This window comes from Strix aluco, chromosome 12 (assembly GCF_031877795.1).
Source record: "Strix aluco isolate bStrAlu1 chromosome 12, bStrAlu1.hap1, whole genome shotgun sequence".
Taxonomy (NCBI): domain Eukaryota; kingdom Metazoa; phylum Chordata; class Aves; order Strigiformes; family Strigidae; genus Strix; species Strix aluco.
The window spans coordinates 4325971-4347578 of NC_133942.1; the positions used below are offsets into that span (position 1 = coordinate 4325971).

The 21608-nt window shown below is 45.5% G+C and overlaps 1 protein-coding gene across 9 annotated transcripts in view; it reads right to left on the reverse strand.

The window, feature by feature from the left end:
- The window catches only part of MYO9A (myosin IXA), a 189299-nt gene that overhangs the window by 10396 nt on the left and 157295 nt on the right, over positions 1-21608 (reverse strand). For 4 of the 9 annotated variants that reach the window (XM_074837279.1, XM_074837280.1, XM_074837278.1 and 1 more), the window contains 16 exons: positions 19447-19527; positions 18404-18514; positions 17207-17329; positions 16547-16696; positions 16002-16312; positions 13415-15064; positions 11774-11855; positions 11040-11255; positions 6065-6177; positions 5488-5645; positions 4675-4898; positions 4126-4242; positions 3261-3449; positions 2239-2286; positions 1481-1592; positions 583-644 (listed from right to left, as the gene is read on the reverse strand). In XM_074837279.1, coding sequence (XP_074693380.1) covers positions 583-644; positions 1481-1592; positions 2239-2286; positions 3261-3449; positions 4126-4242; positions 4675-4898; positions 5488-5645; positions 6065-6177; positions 11040-11255; positions 11774-11855; positions 13415-15064; positions 16002-16312; positions 16547-16696; positions 17207-17329; positions 18404-18514; positions 19447-19527 — 3747 coding nt within the window. The remainder of the gene's footprint in view (positions 1-582; positions 645-1480; positions 1593-2238; positions 2287-3260; positions 3450-4125; positions 4243-4674; positions 4899-5487; positions 5646-6064; positions 6178-11039; positions 11256-11773; positions 11856-13414; positions 15065-16001; positions 16313-16546; positions 16697-17206; positions 17330-18403; positions 18515-19446; positions 19528-21608) is intronic. The other 5 variants (XM_074837277.1, XM_074837276.1, XM_074837275.1 and 2 more) reach the window with 5 other exon arrangements.

Sequence of the window (21608 nt, forward strand, 5' to 3'; positions counted from 1 at the left end):
CCAAATCTTGATGATTCCCTGTTAGACGGGGTGAACGGCTGCATTCATTCACTGTCCTCCATACCCTTAAACCCAGCAAACAATATTTAATTCCCCTCTAAGGAGGAAGGTGAGTGCTTGAGCATCCTCCACTCACCCTTCCTCGCTCAGCTGTAATGATGCTGCTGTTTGGGAAATGCACCATGAGCCTGAGCAGGGACCACTGGGGTTAAGAATAACCCTTATTTCCAAGAATAACCCTACATTTAAGAATAACCCCACATTTCCAAGTCCTTAAAAACTATAAAATGAGGCTGCTTTCTATTATTCTGTGTGGTTACAAGGCAGGGAACATCACTGCGACGTCTGCTGCATGACCAGGCAGATAAATAGTGATGCATCGCTGTGTTATCCCAAAATACATGCAAACACCAAAGCGCTGGTTGGAGACACCTCCAGGGATCTCTGGTCCAAGCTCCTTCTCAAAAGAGAGTTATTTCCAGCATTATATCAAGCTCTGTGCCTGCAAATATTTTTTTATACAAGTTTGGGATCACCGTCTGAAAGGTATTTAATGAAAGAAAAAGAATGAGACACATTTACCTTTTTGGAGCACTTGGTTGTGGTTTTAAGACAGCACTTCTTGTGACAAGCATATTTACATACTGCAACAAAGAAAAACAGTATTTAACAATGCAGTAAATCAGATCACTGGAGAAATATGAATTAAGCAGCTCCTCGCAGGACTAGCGTGTCAAAAACACGTTGAGTTTGCAGTTTCCAGGGGCCAAGTCTATATTAGGTCGGCTCAAACAGAAAAAAAAATGAAGCCTTTTATTTTAAAGGTCTCAGATTTAAGTCCCTGAAACATTAAAAAAACCCCTGATAGATCAACTTGGAAAATAATCTGTAAGTCACACTGAGCCATCAGACATGAACACCCTCTAAGAGGTTCAAAATAGCACCTAATCTGTATTATTCCTGCACTGGATATCAGCCTGAAATACTCCAGGGTTGACACAATCAAAGAAATGTTGGAAAAACCAAAGCGATGGATCAACCTTTCCCATCAGTCCTCCTCCATTTTCCTGATCTCCCCAAAAATTCATGTGCCTGGAGGTCTAACAGGCTAAGCCAAATGAATTCACCGTGGTCATGAGACCCACGTAGGGCACGTTTGCCATACCCAACTTACCATCCTTCTTACCGTAACACTTAAATATGGTTCCACTCTATGGGATGTCCACACGGCCTTATGGGATAAGATGTGTAACGCAAAGCTCTCACGCACAAAACAAACTGTGCCACAAGGACTGGAACGACTGCTGGGATGGAATCACTAGTTGACTTTAGAAACCCACCCCAAAAGCTCTTCTAATGTTAAAAAACCCAGTTATTTGAGAGTGGGGTTGCAGGAAACAGCAGCAAATAGCTTTCAAAATCCGAAACCTCATCACTGTGATACAAGCACATGAAAAAAGACCAAAGAGAGCATGCTTACATTTACAAACAGAAGCCCTGTCCATTATCCAGATCAAGGAGGAACAATATTCACAGTAGGTGGGGATGCTGTACTGGGTCGCCTTAAAAATGTGTCCATTGTGCTCTTCCACCTGCAACAACAGAAGTTGGGTGGTGAGAAAAAGTAAATGGGTGCTTAGTCTGCTGCAAAACAGAGAGCTCTCCAACTTTTAGGTGTTATTTGCTTTTATTTGCTATTTTTGTTTCCTTTTCAGGCCAGTAAGCCCACAGCCAACCCAAACAGACATCCAGCCTGTATGGGAACCAAACCATCACGACGCAGGTTAGAAACTGTGTTTGACTGAGGTTGGCTGGTCAACTTATCCATGTTAAGAAGGTCTTGTATGCATCCATGGCCCCTTTTTGCTCTGCACCTGCATCCTTCCTAGTACTATCATACCCTTTAGGAAAAAAAGGAGATGTAATCTCCTACACCTCTGATATTAGAGATGTAAACCACACACTATAAGTTTATGCAGAAACCCAGAACAACACTTCCTGTTTCGCTCTTAGTTCTTCTATAATAACCCTTGACATTACATTTACTGTCTTGACTGATATGGGACGTGATCCTTGATCAGGCAAACCAAATCCACCTCGTCCATCTTCCTGGCATGTCCTTTCAAGGCTGCAAGTTCATTACAGTGTGATGTTCAGATCTCAGGTCTCTTACTGCTCGTCATTCTGGCCACAAGAACATTAATTATTTAATGCGCAGGCACAGAGTGCTCAACTCACCACATCTGTTTCTTTTTTTCTTCTCTTTTTTCGTTCTGTTTTTGGCACCTAGTATTAGAAAGAGATTTAAGTGTATTTATGGGCAATTTCCCCATGTAAAGCATACAAAGGGCTCATATCTAACGTTGCCTACTGCTTTCCAGCTCCATCCTCTGGTGCACCTGCAGCCCCAGGAGAGTCACTCTCCTATGGACCACCCTGTTTTCAGGAATCTCCTGGACAACTGTCCTCATCTTCATCTCAGAGTTGAGATTAGCTGCTGCTCTAACTCCAAGTCCAGCATCAGTGACCTAAAGCTCTCCCATCTCGTGCAAGACACCCAAGGAATACATGGCACAGCACTGCAGCCAGAGCTGATGCTCAGCCTGCTCCAAATAAAACCTTCCTGGAGAGGAGGCTGGGAAGGACTCGGAGCAGAAGAGCCAGAAGGTAGGATATTTGTACAATAAACTCCATCTCTCAAGCCCAGCCTGAGACCCCGTGGTTGTCCTCACAGACAATATGGAACAGAAAGCAAGGAGATCAGATTTGTGAAAGGCACACTGCAAGCTCTGACTGCTCTAAAAACTTTACCTACCCCGAGGTCAGCCACTGCCCATGTCCCATTCCCCTGCAACCCAACTGATGTGAATTATGTGGTCACTTTGGAAGAGGTCAAGAGACTAAGAAACCTTGTATCTCTTTCGTTTTCCTTCAAGGATTGCATAAAACCCCAAAAGCTAAAAACAAAGCACCAGGAACTGCCTTTCCAACCATCCACAGATGGCTGCAGCTTTGCCCTGAAGACAGCATCTACGCATTGGCATTGGCCAAGGCCCAGCTCAGCCCAGATGTGAACTGGGGTTTGCTGAGCCCAGTGAAACACAACCAATGAATCACGCCTTGCATGCTGGCTTATGTTGTCCACCTCAGCTTAAATCTGAGGAGAATACAGCAGAGGTTGCCATGTGTCTACAGAGAGCACAACCCCATGGAAAGAGAGTTCACAAATCTGCAAGGGGCTTAAGAAAAGTGTCAACTACCTTCACCGCAGTGTAGTCCAGGGGTTTGTACTCTATCATATATTCATCCAGGAAGACTTTGAAGGTATTGACCCAAACTTTAACTGGAGACTCACTCCAGTCTCTCTGTTCAAGCCTCATGGTCTTCTCCAGAATCTGCTCGAATAAGGCGTAGAGGTCCTTATAGCGGATGCTTTTCCCATCATCCATCTTTTAAGGAAACAGAAGCAAAAAGAAAAGCAATTTTTATACACCCCAGACTGCCTTTTCTGCTCCAATTATTTCAGCCTGACCGCCTTCCAACTGCCCAGGGAAAGTCCAGATATGATTAAAAGAAGGAAAAAAGCACCATCTAATAGAGAGTTGTTTCATGACCTTCGGTGGGGTGGCTTCTCAGTGCGCAGAGCAGGAGAATGTTAAGTCTTAGAGGGAACTTTTTGTACAATCTCACCAATAAAATAGCTTTTTTTGATCACTGTGATCATAAGCTGTAACAATCATGGCTCAGATTCAGAAGTAGCAGAAGAGCAGAGCTCTGTGTTGTTCACACATCTCCAGCACTTGCAAAGTAACAAAGGTTTCCAGGCACTTTGGGTGGCAAATAGGAGCTTATTGACTTTCTGTCATCTCCCATTTGACTGGGAGCACGCCGTAACAAGGAGATCAGAAATCACCACTCAATGTATATTGAGAGCTGGCTAATGAGAAAGAGTTAGTCCAAATTTACAGCTCATGAGACTGAATAGAAAGGAAGAGCATCCATCCTTTGGGATGAGCAGACCAGGAATGGAAGGCTCGGCAATGTGTCCACCACCAGGAGAACCCAGAGCATCTCTGGATGTTTCTCCTGGAGGTGGAAGTTCTCACCTGTCATCCAGTCACTTACCGCCAATGCCGAGGAGTAAAAGCTGAAGATGTTTTGTCGGAATTCCTTCAGCGCTTTCTTGAACACGACATCCACCAGTGTGTCCTTCTTGCTGTCCTCGTTATCCAGTTCATTCATCTGGGAAACCAAAGGGGTTTATGCACCCATGCCACTTTTGCTACGGCAGAGCACTGTGTGAGATGAAGCAGCACTAACGAGCAGCTGCTCCACAGTGGGCAGATGATGTTTCTCCTGCATGAAAACTCGAAACACGAGGATTTCCCTGCAGCCTTCAACTACTGCCCTCCTAGGTCACCTATTTCTGATGACACCAGGGGCAGCTCAAAGCAATGGAAGCACTGAAGCTGCTGCGCTCATGCAGAAGGACTGCACGGTCCATGCACAGCGTGCCCATCTTGTCTCCCAGGCCTGCCCTGGTGCATGCTGTGCACCCTTAGATGAATTATTAGTATTGCTACTGCTGCCCCCAGGATAATTTTGACTTTCTTGCCTCTGTCTGCTCTTCGAGCTCTCTAATGATTTAGCTGGAGCAGTGAGGACAGGACTTACCTTTTTCAGGAGAAACTCATCCATGCTCTTCAAGTCGCTAGCGCTGGTTATGATCTGCAGCGAGTCGTTCTGCCACTGCACAGGCTCCAGAGCCACGTTGCTGATCTTGACACTGCGCTTGCGTTTCACTTTGGGAGAAGGCTCCTTGTTCTCCTTAAACTCCCGCCGGTAGATACCAGACAGCTCAGGACTCCGTGGCGGGGTCAGGTGGTGAGGACCCAACTCTATGGGTAATAATTAAGAAGGGGGAAAGAGATTGAAGAGCAGATGAAAAAATAATTTTGCCAGTAAAACAGGGAGATGGGCATCAGAATAAAACTGTGAAGGAGAAAAACACTGTGTGGTACTCATAGGAAGATTAAATTTCACTTCTCCTTTGATTATTTCCTCTATCAAGAGGGAAAACATCTATCCATGTCCAGATGGCTGCTGGAAGGATTAGCGAAATTTCTTGAGACCTGTTTTGGATCCCACTCTTCAACCTACTTGCCACTGGTTTGGGTTGACGCCGTCCATGAATTCAAGAGACATGAACCAGCATGGACATTCAATTTGTGCAGCTTCCCAACCCGTTTTCCCACAGCAGCCTCAGCTAGACCACACTATCGTACACAACCCTCCCTTACATATACCTTAACCCTACGGATAAGCCAGCCTTCCTCGGTTCTGTGTCTTTACCCAAGCACCTATATATTGGGCTATGCTTGGCTGTAGTGTAAAGCCAGATTTATACTCGCTTTTCCCTCTGCAATGACAGCAAATGCAATTTCTCAGCTCCGTACAACACCAGCACCATGCCACCCCACCACTTACCTTCACCAAGCTGCAAGCCAGAAATCACCTCCCTGCCGGGGGTTTCTTGCTCTGCGTACAGCTCCAGCAGCTCAGACTGGGTAGCAAGCTTCTCCCGTGGGGTCTTCTTCTCCCCCTGCTTTCCCTTCACCCAGAACCTCATCTTGGCTCGCTGAGGCCTGGAAATAAGTTGTGGAAAGAGGAACCACCTTAACTAGGAAAATGTCCTTCGACCCAAAACTATCCTGAATCTCCTGGACCTTCATGGTGTTTGAGGGGGAGTTAAATCCACACAACTTCTACCAGGGAACCCAGGCTACTCGTCCTCAGGAAAGGCAAGAAACTCAAGTTTCATGCATGCAAGTGGGTGGTTTGGGGTGGGATGTCTGGCCCATGTTATCAAAACTTTATTGCAATATGAGCAGGATTCCTCTTCTAATTGGGCATGTCCACAGTCATGTAGGAAAGCTGGGACAAGTAACCCACATGCTGGCTTTGGTTGGTGGAGCTCCAGAGGAGCTGGGCTGGTTCAGCAAGGAGATGATAGCAAGAAGGACATAGGGGGGACTCATGTTCCATCTCCAGTCATGTTTCCTACCTCCCGTCTGGAGCCAGGCTCTTCTGTGCGGCCGCCAGCTTCCCAATCTCTCCCTGAGACATGGTTTTGTGCAGTTTCGTTTGGCCTTCCCCAGAGGTGAATCGCTGCACTGTCTGTAACAATTCCAAGCACGGAGCATTTAAAAATGAAACAGCTCTTGGGATGCCAGCTGATTTTTTTTTTTTTTTTCCCTAGCAAAAATTAGATATATCATCTGTTATGTCTTTATTTCTATCTGCCTACAGGTGAAAACCTGCAGTCTTGTTGAGTGAGCTACAACTAGAGAAATATTTTAACAACAGCTAAAAAGGAAAGGCATTTCCCTTGCTCCAACTCTACATTGAGGTCCAACCTTCTTCCTCCTTGAGCAACCAATGATGAAAATCAGTGTGCACCAAGCCACGGGTCCTCCTCATTCAGCCTGCATAACTGCTCCATGGTCTGGGCAGCCCAGCTCTCCCTCCCAGAAGAGCCATGTTAGCCACGACAAAGTGATCTGTGGTGTTCCTGGCACCAAATGAACTTTCAACCACATGGATCTGTCCCAGCAGAGCTTTCTCCTCCAACTCTTGTTGAGGACTTTACAGAAAAGAAAACCAAAGCCTGTGCCAAGGACACGTCAGAATAAACCCTTTATAAATAAGAGATTTTTCAGCTTTAATACAAAGGATCTCTGCTTTCGCCACCATTTAAAACACCCTGGGAGCATTTTATGGGTGAAATGAATTTGGAATAATTCAACCTAACGGGATTCTGTGAAGTAGCCCAGAAACAGTCTTGCTCTATTTAAGATAAAATAGCAATTTTTGTTCTTTTTCCCAATTGCAGCTGTGATTTTGGAGTTGGACTCCTGAAGGAGAGACTTTCAGCATGAGGAAAGCAGGGAACCAGGTTGTATGAAAGGATTCAGGAGACAAAAGTCAAATATCTCCTGTAGCTTTCCCATCACCTAAATGTCTCAGCTGAATGCACTGTGGTTTTAAGCCTTTATTTTTATTCTATTAAAAATATTTAAAATAAAATTATATAAAATATGGGCTTCAGGGGAGTCACATTTACCATATTTACTCTTCTTCAATGTTTTATTTTTCAGCCCTGGACTAAGCTCTCTACCAGCCAGGAGATGGCAGCACATAAGCCAAATTGCCACTGGGAAAGAAAGAAACTGCATAAACCATCAAAGGGTTTCTTGTTCCTGTTGCTCTTACATTTAGGTGATGATCACACATAAATTACAGATGGATACTGGGAAAAAAACACAACCTCAAAAACCATAAAAGTGATTTCCATCCAGCCCAAACTTACTACTTGCTTTTAAAAACGACTTATTAAAATATTTGCCCCATGATATAGTTTTGTTCTTGAGTAATTTCAACCTTTTAATCACTTCCAGTCCTTTGTTTGTTTCTTTAAAAATTAATTTGTGGGGGAATTTACTCCCTTTTTTACTGTTTCAAAGCCATTTAAAGCACATTGGTACGTGCTGACCGTGGCAGGCAGGCTAAGGGGGTCGCCAGAGCAATGCAGAGGTTGCCACGTACACTTTCTTTTTTAAATATATGTTATCATATCTACTGCACAAACAATTCTAGTGTACAGATTTTGCAGTAGAGCAAAGCAAGTGAAACCCTGGCTCATGCAGAAGACTGAGTCAAAAACCAGAAGAAGGATTTTCTACCATTATTATCACCACCTCTCTGCTCTGCCCCAGTTCTTGATCTACTACCATTCAGCGTTTCCTCTGCTATCACAGCAACCTCTCCAGTTTTTAAAAGTAAGGACTAAAAGGCATTTTTGGCACAAGATCCTTCTGTTTGAGGGACTCCTCCAAGAAGCTCCGAAGGGGAAGATCCTCGTCTGGATGGGAAACCTTCTCAGATGTCAAGACGAGCCTCTGCACGAGAAAAATCCCCTGCCAGGGAACACCGCAAAGCATCACATGTGGGCAAATGGCAATAGCCGGGGCTCTGGAGTTGTCTCCTGGATGAAGAGGGGACCAAATATTTTTCCTGTATTTCACCCACCCATGCTGTCAAGAGATAACTATGGCCAAATGACTGGTCCCAGCAGGCAGCAGTGCTACGTGCTGCATTGAAGAGCTTCTTGAATTTCCTCTGAATGGCTTAGGACAAGAGATCTTCCTTCATTGCTGGCTCTTCAGGCGTACTTAGGATCAGCTGGTGGCAGATACTTGGACTGATGCTTGTCAATTCACGGCTATAATACAGATGTTGGAACAAAATGACTGCTCTGTTACCCAGGTCTGTCTCTCTAAGAGCCTCTGCTGAAGGAGGGCGTATTCAGAAGGTATTTCTGGCGTTGTTTGTCTAACCAAGGCTTTCCATGTATCTGCTGCAGGAAAGCTCTCCCGGCTTAGGTGCAAAACTGACCACAGCCAGGAGCTATTCCTCCCACTTGTATTTGTCTCCCCACAAGGTAGGCTAATCCTTGGCTATTTGCTAGCCAAAAAAATCAAGTGAACTTTGAAGGCTTGGTCTTGTCAGGAAGCTCTTTAGCCTTAAAGGCACCTTGGAGTCAACTGTACCTTCAGCAGCCACCTTATACACTGGGGCACCTTGGGTTTCAGCTCTTGCTGAAGATGCTCTTGGACTTTGCTGCTCTAGGATACCCCTGACTTAGGTCAGGAGCATTGTTTTCTGGTGGACCTGACCTCTACTTACTAGCTGGTGACACACAATCATTGACTTGAGAGTCAAGAAACCAAACAGTCAGGTTCACACCAGTGCAGCTGGTGAGCCATCACATGATCAACTTCACAAGGTCACACGTGATCTCTCTTTTGTCTAGCCAGCAGCCCTTGGCTGCTGAGCAGCACATCAAAAGAGGCTTTTTTGGAAAGTTGTAGCTGGGGGCAGAAGCTGTATGAATAAGCTATTCACTAGCACGGAAACCAGCTTGCACATGGCGGCTGCCTGACTCGTCTTCATGTGAACATCACAAGACACAACGGATGTGTCTGCATAGACATCAACCTACTTGAGTTTGTACCCAAACCAATATGCACCAGCATTGCTCTATCTTAGGCTGCTCCATCGTCTGCAACATCCAGCCGGGCTCTGCTAATAAATATGAATAAGCAGTCCCTAAATTTTGTTACTTGTGGCAATCCTGACCCAGAAAAGCCACAAGCCAAAGGGCTGGTCCCAAACCTGCAATACAGAATACAGATGGAAACACTGTACATGTTGTGAGTACACACAGATGTAGGGTATCACTGAGCACACGACTTCATGGGTAGCATTTTCTAGAAAGCAGAACTCAGCTGCACAAGGGGTGAAAGTGCTGACCACCAGTTAGAGCTAGTGATGGAGAGCAGAGAAGAGAGATACAGGAGAGACGAGAGACAGTTGGCACCTACTACTACTCGCATGCGGTGAGAGCTGTTAAACCAGGTGAGCAGAGTCCTGAGAAGCACTTCTAAAGAGTGGAATGAGCCAGGTCCCTCCCAAGGATGGAGCTTGCCAAGCACCAGCTCAGTACCATCCGGTAGCATCCCAGTAGGAAAGATTTCTATGGCTGAAATACCCCTAACACTTTGTAAAGAAGGTAGCCTCCAGGAACACAGCATGGCATGCCGGGTATGGTGCAGCCCCTCAGCCAGGGCTTTTGCCAGGCTATGTAAAAATACTACATTTTACTACATAAAATTCTCCCTTTCCTGATCTACAAGGAGGGAGATGCGTGAAGATGCAGCCAAGCGATCTCAGTTCATAGAGCCGTATCTTTCAATCAGGATTCAAGTATTCCTGGCTCAAAACCCTTGGAAATTTATCAAGATCAACCTTAAAAATTAATGGAATTTGTAAATCTCTACCCTAGCGTCCAGTGAGGAAATTATCCTGGGAAAAATTTATCCTTTATAGTATAAGCTGCTAACAGATAAGTCACGAAAAGCCCTCCTTGGCCATCTGTCTTTCTTGGAAAAGCAGATTTTAGGATTGCATGAAGCATTTGCTGGACCCACAGCAACACTATAGCACAAAATAAATCACTGACTTCAGCTTTCATGCTTTTCTTTGGTTTTATACTCAGCTCCACATCCAGGACCGTAGCTGGAGGAGACGAGCAAGGCAGATTTACTCAACGCTCTACCTGAACTCTTACACAGGAGACGATTCCTGGTGTTTATTCACACTTCGACAGGAACAGCTCCATCACCTCAAGAAAAAAATATGATTGGGTGGGAAGCTGTTGGCCTTTTCCCTCCTGAAATCTCTCAGTTTGTGATTTTTCTGAAAGCAGCTTATCCGGGAAGGAGATTAAGCCTGAGATGCAAATGCTCTGCAGCACAGGCTCACATAGCACGGTGCTGCAGCCAAGGGACACCAGTTACTGTGCTTGAGAGAGCCACCGAGGTCATTATTTTTTTTTAAAAAACCCACTATTTCACTCTCACTATATTTTTATTGCCCAATTTACATGCTTTTGCTTTCTCTGCCATCTGCCAGCATTGCTCTGATAATTGAGGAGTGAATAATCATCGGATGCTGTGGCTAAGAATACAAAATCAAAAGTAATAGGAGGTGCAAGATTTATACCATTTTCTTTGTTGTCTGTTGCTTTTTGAACAATATTTGCTTTGATCTTTTCTATGGATGTGTGTAGATAATTTTTAGAGCAAAAGGGTCCTAGGGGGACTTTGCTATTTGGATTAAAAACCAAAAAAAAAAAAGTTAGCTGTGCCATACAAGTTGCAGTGCTCCAGGAAAGCTATGGAAACTGTAGTTGATATCGAATCAAGCCAGAAAACATCCCTCTGGCCAAGAAATACAAATGATTTCCCCATTTCGCATCCGTTTCTGCTGTGTTCGCTGAATTTACCCATCTACAGCATCCTTGGAAGTGGGAGAAGCAGCGGTGGGGGGATCAGTGCAGCTAAGGTTAGCAAAGAAAGGCTCCCGCAGCTCCGCTCGCTCCCTTGTTTCATTTCCCCCACCACATTGGAAAAAATTACCATTTCGGAGTCACTGTAACAGGCCTGCCCCAGCCGGGCTGCAGGCACTGCCTCGGGATGAGGAGGTTGGTCAGAGGAGAGAAGGAACTCAAAATTGCCATCGTAATCATCTTCCTCCGTATCCCCCTCCCCATCAGCAAAAGTACCTCTAGTCAAGAAATCGGATCGCGTCCGCGCCATGCGGGCTTTCTTTTTATGGGTCGGTCTGGGAACCTGCTTGACCAAATGATAAAACAAAACAAAACAAAAAGTTTTTTAAAATAAAAAGGAGATTCTACCGATGTTTGGCATCATAGTGTAGCTCAAGTACAGCCTTAAGATATCTCTGAGTGATGTTGCACCCCATGGAGGGGACACAATATTATATCTAGTACAAAAAAAAAAAGACCGGGAAAAACAAAAACCAAGACAGCAGGGTGAAAATGGACAATCATGGATGTTACTCAAAGGTACGTTAAACCAAAGCAAGACAAGACTGTGTTGGACAGTGTTTGCCATCAGGACCACAAGATCCTTTTTATCCAGAGCTGCTATGAATTAATGTTACAGGGGCTTTTTATTTTTAAGAGAAAGTGTGAAGGCTGCCGTACCGTGATATCCCCCTTCCCTATGTCTAGCAGCCCTTGTACTTTACAGTTCACTACTTTGAAGCTTTTGAGGGAAAACTGGCAGAATAAGGGGTTTTCCCCCTCCCTTGTTCAATTAAAAGAGAAAATAAGCAAGCCACAACTTACCTCTCCTCTGCCAGACCCTGGCATCTTAAATGGCTTCCTAGCTAGTTCACCCTTGGAAAGGCATTGATGATTTGCTTCTCTGCTGAAACACAACAGAACACGGATGTCTCATCTTCTCCCAAAAGCCTTCACACCCTGCCAGCCCGGCTCGCAGGAGCATACAAGTGCACAGCCCAAGCAATCAAGACCAAATTGCAAGTTTGAGTTCATGGGATTTCAGAATCACTTTGGAGTCTTCAGGATTTGAGTTAATAACAAAGGACAAGAAGGTACAAAGTTGTGCTTGCCAACTCCACCTGTCACAGTGGTTGTGGATGGTACCTTTTCACTTCTGGATTCTCAAATGTGATTGTTCTATTGCAGAATGAAAAGTAAAATACAGGAATTTCTATTGTTTTTTTTCCCTGTTGCTTGTTCTGTGCATGAATCAGGAAAAGGAAAGAAATTTTTTTGGGGGGGGGGGGGGGGGAAGACTATTCGCAAATATCCACTTCCAAACCAATTCTCCAGGACCTCTTGCAGATTTTCACACGAACTGATTCAGAAGTGAAGTATCCTCACTTCGCATCTAACATAGCATTAAAAAATACACCCACTTAAGTTGCTTTTTGCTCAGCTCACTCTTTCTACCATCACTTCCAAATAAAACCCTCACCGTACCCACGCGTGAGGGGTGCCGCTGGCTCTATCAGAGGGTCAAAGGGCTGGTTTTTTATTGATTTCTCCTTTTCCCCATCACTTGTGTCTGGACTTAGTTAAAGAACCTGCACAAATTAAACAGGAATCTCCTGTCACAGCAGCACCTAAACCACAAGACTACTACACTTGGAGGTACCTTGAGTTATCAACAGCAAACATTCACTCATAGTTTTTGTCTTGGAAAGGGTGCAGCAGGATTTGGGAGGGGTTTATGACCTTTTTGAGCTAAATGGCCAAAACCTCTGCGAAATTAAGCAAGGCAGCTTAAGTGACACAATAGAGTGGGAGCGAGTGTTGTCCCAAGATGCAGTCTCTAGGCCCTGTGCTGGAGCAGCCCATCATTTAAGCAATGCAGCAGAGCTGAACAACTGCTAAGCCCGTTACACGTGTAATTATACATGTAAGGGATACGCTGTCAAAAGTGCGTTTGCATCCCAAACTCTCTCAGGACAGCAGCTGTTTTTTCATCTGCAGTGGTAAGACTGTCCGAATGGCTTTGCTGGCTGTGTTAATTATATAGTAAACAAGAAAAATCCTGAAATTTTCTGCCCTATCTAGTCATTTCTACTCTGACCACCCAAAAATCCCAAGAATTTTTTCTTCATCCTTTACCTTGAGAAATAAACTCCTATCACCGTCCATCTAGGGTAAATGAAAGCAGTGTTGACCCTCTTTTTATTAACTCCCTTCACCTGCTGATGTCCATTATTATCTCCCATGGCTTACATAATGCCCATCACATAAGAGACCAAGAAATCTTATTTCCAGTTCTTTTTCCTTTCCCTCTGATCTCTGCCTGCTCATTGTTAGACCAAGAAACTCGTCTTTGGTTCACTAGGGGTTTTGTACAGTCTTGGGAAACAACATGCTGGACCACTTGTATAAAGCCTACGGAGCATTTGTAAAACACCTACAGAGAAAGCACACCCTCTTTTTACTCACTGGAGGCCGAAGGGATTGTCTTTCGGTGTGAAGAACATAGCGCTTGTCCTCGTCTCCTCAGTGGCCTGGTTGGACATTCGGGGTTGTCGGAGACGCTCTGTCCTTGAGAAGTGGCTGCCTGGGAGGTCCCTGGGGTCCAGAGCTGGTCTGGAATGGCACCGGGATTCCAGCACCGATCCCAATTGACCTTCTCTTCGCTCCATGAACATGCTGACAGGTCTGTCTTTGGGGGCACTGTGGGCTGGAGAGCTTCCCCTGGTCCCAACGGTGAGACCTTTAATGTCAACCGATGAGGTTGGAGTCACACCTGTGGTGGGGCCATGCTCCCCTCTGCTCTGGGGGTGCAGGATGAGGACTGACTGAGGCCGGCTGTCTGCTTTTTTGGTTGGTTTGAGGGAGGGGTCCTTCATTCTGCTCTGCTCAGCCCTCTGCAAAGCCTCCACCTTCCCCTGCTGCTCGAAGGCTTTGCGTTGTCTCTCCAGAATTTCCTTCTGCTGACGGATCTGCTCCATCATCTCCCTCTCATTCTGCAGCTGAAGCTGCTTTTGCCGTTCCTCCTTCTCCACGTTGAGCTTTTCCAGTCTCTTGATGACCGAGTCTGGAGAATGGGCCTGTGTCGCAGTCACCGTCCCACGCTCCTCTCTCTTGGTAGAGGACTTCTCTTCCTCCACTCCCAAGGCTCTGCCCTGGTCTGGCTCAGAGTCCTTCCTGACCTCAGAGAACGTAACTGTCCTCTCCTCTCTTTCCACTGCTTTGTTCTTCAGGTTATTCTCCACCAGCTTCACCTTCATGTTGTCTTGTGGTGGAATGTAGAAAGTAGGTAGGTTGCTGGAAAGGAAGCTTTCTCTTGGATGTGCCTCATATATAACATTCTGGGGGTCACAGATCACATGCTCCTTCATGGTGAGGTTATCAGGCAGCTCCGAGTCTGAAGGCATCCTTCTGCAAGCAGGTAAATTGCTGTTCACATCTGCCGCACAGAAAGACTTCTCCCGCACATGAGCCTGGGGACTGCTAGGCAAAGAGTCAGTGGAAAATGACTGTGCATCTTGCTCATCTAAAACTAAGGAAACAAGTTTATTACTTGGGGTATCTTCACAGCTTAACATCTCAAAGCTCCCTTGAGAGCTTTCACTCTCTGGGGTTCCCTGAGGGGAATGAAGTGCCTCAGATACAAGCTCAGTGGACCACCGCCGCTCTTCTGAAGGTGACAGTCCGCCCGTGGACCGGACCTTGAGCAGCTCCAAGCTAAATTTTGCCTGTTCCAGTTCACGCATCCTCCGGCTTTCTCTTTTTGCACGAACCACTTTTTTCTGGTTGAGATCCTCCAGCGACTTGGGTCTCTCTCTCACAGCGACCTCCTCTTCGGTGTCCATCCCGCTCTGGCTACTGGCTCTCTCATGCTTTTTGTACAACAAATTTGCAGAAGCATCCACTGGGTCCATGTGATTCACCCGATTATTTTCCATCAGCAATTTATGTTCTTCTATAGCTCTCACTCGCTCTTCAAATGAGCTGTCCTCCCACTTCGATGGGTCGGAGCCCTTAATTTCCAAAGCATCATCTGCCTCCAGTCCATTCTCTTTTCTAACTGACAGGCCGTTCTCCAGCTGCATCTCTTTTAATCGCTGCTCTTTCAAAGCTCTAAACCTGCAAGAAAGCAGAAAACAAGCATATTGCACTCCCGTGCCCACTTATGTCCCTTCAAGGCACCTCACCACTGTTGGCACCTCAAGCAACCCTCCTTGCACATCTGGTGCGAGGCAATGCGAGTGCACATTCAGTTTTCAACCTTCCCCTCTTAGCCCATCTCTCCCACTCAAGGACTGCCCCCATGCACCTGATGCACTCCTCTCGTGCTGATGGCAGCAGCTCCAGCCTCCATCCCTGGTCTAGCTCGTTTGTAAGCTGACGGAGCCAGAAGAGCTTAACCCATTGCACCCCCTTGGCTTCTGCATCTTCACCATGCTGCCTGGGCTGCCTCTGGTACAGGTAGCAGGGACTCGCACCCCATGCCAAGAGTTCTTTGCAGCTCCCAAGTCTTCCACCCTATGTCAGGGTGCTCCACACCTTGCAGGCATGGAGATTCACCTCTGTGCATTCACCTCTGGAGAATGAACCAAGACCTGCCCTGTGGCCAGCAAGCCAAGGCATGGCTGGAAACCCTCTCCCCTTTGCAGCAGCTGGCTCCAGTATCTCCTGTCCCTGCAAGACAGTGCAGCAACCAGATCGGTGAGGCAATCTGAGTTAAAAATAGGCTACTTAAACTGGTTGCTGCCAAGGGGAAAAAAAACCCTTGCAAGTATTTATGGCTTCAGCTTTCCACTGCCTACGTGCTCCAACCTGAAATAGGCTCAGCTTATTCTAAGAGTAGAACACGCAGCTAAATAAACTCCTCTGTTAGAAAGCATGGACAAACGAAGGATCAGGGCAGGTCGGGACAGGGTCATGGATCCTACGAAGGGACACCACCCTCTGTAAGTCACCGCAGTCCGAGCAGTGCTCAAAAGCACATCAACCACCTCCCTCCCCAGTGAGCACGATCAGAAAACATTTTCTTTTTTTTAACCGAGGCAAATGGGATTACCTTTGTCGTGCTAAGTATCCTCTGCATGCCGCTTGCAAGCAGATGACTTTGCTTCGTCTGGCTGCGTATGACCGCTTTGCACGGTGTCCTCGCCAGGCTGCTTGGATGCTGGTGGCCGCGCTGTGCCGCCGCTTGGCGTACTCCCGCCAGCAGCTCTGGATGAGATGGGCTGCAAACTGCATCTGCAGGAACCTCCGCCTCTCCATGAAGCCACGCCAGTGCGTCTGGAGAACGACGGCGGCTTTGCCGAGGACAAGAGGGTCCGGGGATGGTTTGCCTTGCTTTCGGCTCCGGTAACTACGCCAAAATCTCTGTAAAAACAGCACGTGGTTCCTTGTAAAGGGTGTTGTGTGGGGATGGGAGAGCACCTGCCTTCATGCAACCTTTCCAGCTCTGTCTTCCCCTTTCCCAAGTTATTATGGCACTAGGAGTCAAATCCTGATTGTAAGCTCCTTCCTTGGAGAGGGGACCTGATTTTACCCATCAGCTGTATCTGTAGGATTCATGGACTGTAATTTGCGATGAAATCAGGCACCATCACCTACCTGTATGATCACTGCAGCTTGCCTTAAGCTCAGGAACTGCCTCCTGCAGAGCATGCTGCGGAACCAGCGCTGCAGCAGCGTGATCCGGCGCAGCACCTCCTGATGGAGCAGGTCCTGCAGAAGCTGCCGCTCCCGCTCCTTCACGAAAACCTGGCCAAAAAAACCCCAAAAACGCTAGCACGGAAACTTTCCAAGACCACGAGACAAATGATTTCATCTTCCTGGTTTCTGCATCCTGGATGCCCAGAAGAAAGTTCAGCAGCTGATTTTAGTTAGGCCACCTCTAACAGGTTCCTGCAGTCTCATTTACAGCCTGTGGCTGTCCAAGCTCTGAATTACAGAGCTTCTGTGTTACCTTCAGGGGAAGCAAAATGGTAGCTATCATATCAAGCTGTGTCTACACACAGACACAGTATTTTCACGGTTGCCTCATTACAGTCAGACCTGTGACTTGGTTAACACAAAACAACGATGTTCCTTGCTATTTTGTGTTAATAATATTCAAAGCTTCATTTAAGCCATTGGCTTCTGGCAAACAGAAGAAAATCAGTTTCATTAATTAAAAACATACATAAAGATGTTAATTTACCATTACAGAAATGCAGGCAAATGTTATATCTGTATCTTAAACATAAGTCAGAGCTGAGGATAAACGTTTACCATTGTTCTTCCCACTTGGTAATTGTCTGGATCGAGTTTTATTTTATGGAAGAAATCATGGATATTGTGCTTAGACGGGCTGATTCCTTGTGGCAGAAGCACATGGAAATGGTTCACAAAATCCTGAGAAGGAAAAAAAGAAACACCAAGATCTGGTTAGATGGGTCCCACTGTGCCCCTTCCTTCCATAAATAATAGATTTGCTCCACTGGCCACATGAAACGGGATCTGTTGAGTGAGCAGGAGGACAGATAACATTTTATGGACTGAGGAACACCAAGTTGTGTCCACCATTTGTGGTTTGATGGGAAACACATCAAAGCAGGGACCCAGCAACGTTCAGATGTCTTTCAGCGTGGGAGAAGAGGTTCTGCAGAACCCATGAGGTCATCTTGAGCTAAAAATGCTCTAAATCCTCAGCAAGGACCACTGTGGAAGGAGCTTACCAGCATCTGCAAAGCATCTCTGAGATGCTCCATTGGTTACTGATGTGAGGACTCAAAGAGCGGAGGAGGTGTGAGAGGAGAGATCCTCCAAGGTAAGGCTGGGATCCACGCTCATGGCAAAAAAAAAAAAAAAAAAAAAAAAAAAAAAAAAAAAAAAAAAAGGAGCAGTTTTCCTTTTCTATACAGCTGCTGCTGGACACGACATCTGGTCCAAAGCAGCTGACAGTAGGAAACAAATCAGCATCAGCAAAGCATGAAAGGACTGACATGTGTGCAAAATCTGACAAACACACGAAAAAGAAGAAAACAGGAAAAGCTGGATAACTCCTGAGTGGTTCAGAGGGTGGCAGTCACCCTCCCGATGGGATGCAGCCAGCACTGACACTGACACGACGGGGCGAACACCATTCCCAGGTGATTCCAAAACACGCAGAAGAGCATGTGCAAATTGGATTTTTTTTTTTTTTCCCAAAAGCGAGTCCATGTTACAAAAAATATACTTCTTTTGTTCAAAACCCATGATGTTATCTGCAGAGGGGCTTGTAGCCTTCACCTAGGTCTAGACCAGCTTGCTAGAAATCAGCAGCACAGCAGAGGACCACTTCATGCCAGACACCAGCTCCTTACATCCACTGCCTTGCATGAGCTATGAATTTAATTCATTACCTTGTTAAAAAAACGAGCTAGCAACATTCAGACAACTCTGATAATGATGCTCAAGTGGCAAAAGATGGAAGATGTTTTACTCAACCTGGAAGGAGTATTTGCAGCTGTATCCCGACTGGCGAATGCGAACGGTCTCCAGCATCCCCGTGTATCGCAGCTGCCTGAGCACCAGGCTGTCGTTGAACCGCAGGGGCAACTGGAAGGGGAACAACAGGCCAACGATGAGCAAATATTTCCTTTAACTGAAGCTTTTAAGCGCGCGGATGGGTAAACTGATTCAGTAGATGTAGCACATCTGCATGACACGCATGTTGGCAACAGTGCTAGGGGCGGGAGAGAACGCAGGTCCCCAGGAATCATGTTAATCCCACCAGGGCTGAATCCTGCTTGCTTCCAAGCAGCCATCAGATGGAGACTTTCAAACAGCTAACTAGATGTATAAAGCTATAAAGAAGGTTTTTTGAAGCCCCCAAACTGAATAAGACATGCTAAAGGCACAGCTAATGGGTAAAGATTGTGAGCAGCTAAATAACCTCCTAGGCATAAAGCTCATCTTTAAATGTCTGGATAAAACTCCAAAGGATTAACCCACAAGAAAACATCACTACTGCAACCTTCATTTTAAACCGAGGGTCCTTAGCCCAGGAGACAGATGGTTAAAGTCAAATTCAAGAAATATGATGCATCAGCGAGTCAGCGTGAATAATATAACCTATTCCAAAAGTATCTGCTTTTACCTATAAAAACTTTATTTTAAAGAAGCTTTAGGGCTCAGTGAACAAGAAGGACTCAGAAGCCCAAGTGAATCCACATCTCTGTAAATCTCTATTACGGGTGGCAGGAGCTTCAAAGGAGTCAAATTCATTTATTAAAACCAACACATTTTTCATATAAATTAAAACCATATATTCTTCATATACGTGTTCCTAGAATTACAAGAAGAGCCGGTGCAGTTTATCAACAGCAACAGCCAAGTGATAACATCCATGCTTCCCACTGTTCATACACAACTATCTTCTAAATCCAACTCAATTTGGGGCTTTCTTTTATTTTTAACCCCCTGTATAAATTTATAAAATATCTCCAAGATGATTTTTAGCAGCACCACTTTCACGGGATGGGATCTACCTTTTCAGCATTGGATCGAATGCACTTGACAAAATAAGGTTCTGCTTGGCCAAGGGTCTCCATCAGCTTGTTGAGCGATGCCTGCAACAGAGAAGACATCTTTAGTTGGAAAATGGAGAAAAGACCTCGATGAATAATGAAAATACAAGCTCTTAAATCAGAAAACAAAAAAATTGGAATAAATGATCAGTAAACCAAGCAGATGGGAAATTGTTCCCCAAAATGAATGTTTCAGCCCAAGCAACCTGGCTGGTTTTATCTTTGCATCCAACAAATTAGCTAGAGATAAATATAATTTTGGGTTGTATTTTGAGATCCCCAGTTTGACCTTTTCCCATCAGCTATTGGAGCTCAAAGTCACATCCTGCTCTGCACCAACAAGCCTCTTCTAGATGTGAGTGGGAGCTCCAAAACAAGGATTTACACCTTGCACCAAACGATCACTAACCCTCTTTAAATACAAATAAAATTTTCCTTTATCAAAAGTGACTCCACGCAGCATTGATTCCTGATTTTTAATTGTCAAAACTTTATTGCTGGCCTAAAAATGAATTTTCTTAATGACAGTTTTGCAAAGGGAAGATCTGGAATTTGCAACGATTTTTGAAGCCTGTGAACCCTGAATGGGTTGTTTTTAGAGGAGAATGGCTTCAATACTGGCATATTCCTGGCCATATTCCTCTGCTGAAATACACAGTTGTGATCACTGAGAACTGAGGGTTTTCCAGGTTCCCATTTTATATTTCCCCTTATTTCCACATCATTATTAAAAGTTTAGCCCCTAAAAATGAATTTATATTGGCATCGCTGCTACACTCAACTGCTCCATCAGGACATCATGCTGAGTTTTTCCTCCACCTCACAAATCTTTGACTCTTTTGCGACGAAGTACAAGCTCTTTGAACAAAAACATACTGAAAATCAGAGCGTGCTGAGTCAGTCTGCAGCTGGCTGGGCTCCTCGACTGCATTTTTTTTTTTGCTGTGCCCTATAAATGCTTTGAATATCTCTAATTGCTGAGCACATTACTGACATGGTATTAGTAACGTGCTCCAGGGTTGATTAATCCTGATTTTAATAGCATTTAAAACTCAGTTGTGTAAAAGATATTCTGTTGCATATTTACTATAAACAGAGTTATAAATTTTTGAATATATGTGTTAATAAAACAGCGTGATAGAAAGAAGCATTTTGCCTACAGATCTGCTTGCAGGAAGCCTTTTCTTCTCCTTCTGATCATTTTAAAAGACATCTTTTTGGGAAGCCTTTCATGTTTAGAAAAATTTATCTACATCCAGGATCTGGGGAAGAGTAAGGGATAGATCCCATGCACGTGTGATGCAGCTGCGTTGTGTGTGTGTTAACTGCATGCAGATGTCACCGTCGTTCCCATCCCAGGAAGCAGCAGGAACTCCATGACGTGGCAGACCTCCACTGGCATGCTCCTGGTTTTCTTAAAAGTAGACTGAAATCACTCTTTTTTTACAAAAAGGAGATATCAATCATCAATGATGCCACAGCATCCCACTGTGCCCTGCACCAGGCTGGTGGGAGGGAAGGGGGGGGACATGGTCACATGGGATGTGACCTCTTTGCCAAAGAGCCCTGCCGAAAGCCCAGCAAGCAAAGCACTCCTGGCACTAGAATTTGTGGAAATTGGGTCGTACTGGGACTGCCAGCCCCGCAGGAGGGGATATTTCCATTTCATCAGCGGCCAGCGACATCCAGCCCATGGCACAGCAGACGGTCCGGGCACCCTCTGCCATCTGGCGTGAGCTTTGGGCATCAGGAATCCGTAAGGGACACACGAGGCCCCCGGATTAACCCCGTGCCTTGCTCCTTTGTCCCTCTGCCTGCAAAACTTCCCAGCCACCCTCTCTTTCCCCACCTCTACTCGGTCTTTCAAGGTGCAAGGAATCATTTCAGCACCGCCCCATGGTAGCCAGGGCAGCATCCTTTTCTCTAGGGTACCACCTGCATGCAGGATAAAAGGGGAGGCTATAAATTGCTGTGCTGCAGTTTAGGTACCAGCAGTTTAGTTTTCAAATGTGAAAGGCATCGCTGCTTACAGCATCCTCTAATACAGCTATTTTGCCTATACATTACCATAAGTATAGGCATGGTTAAAATCAATAGGAGACAGAGCAGCTGCAAGCCCAGTG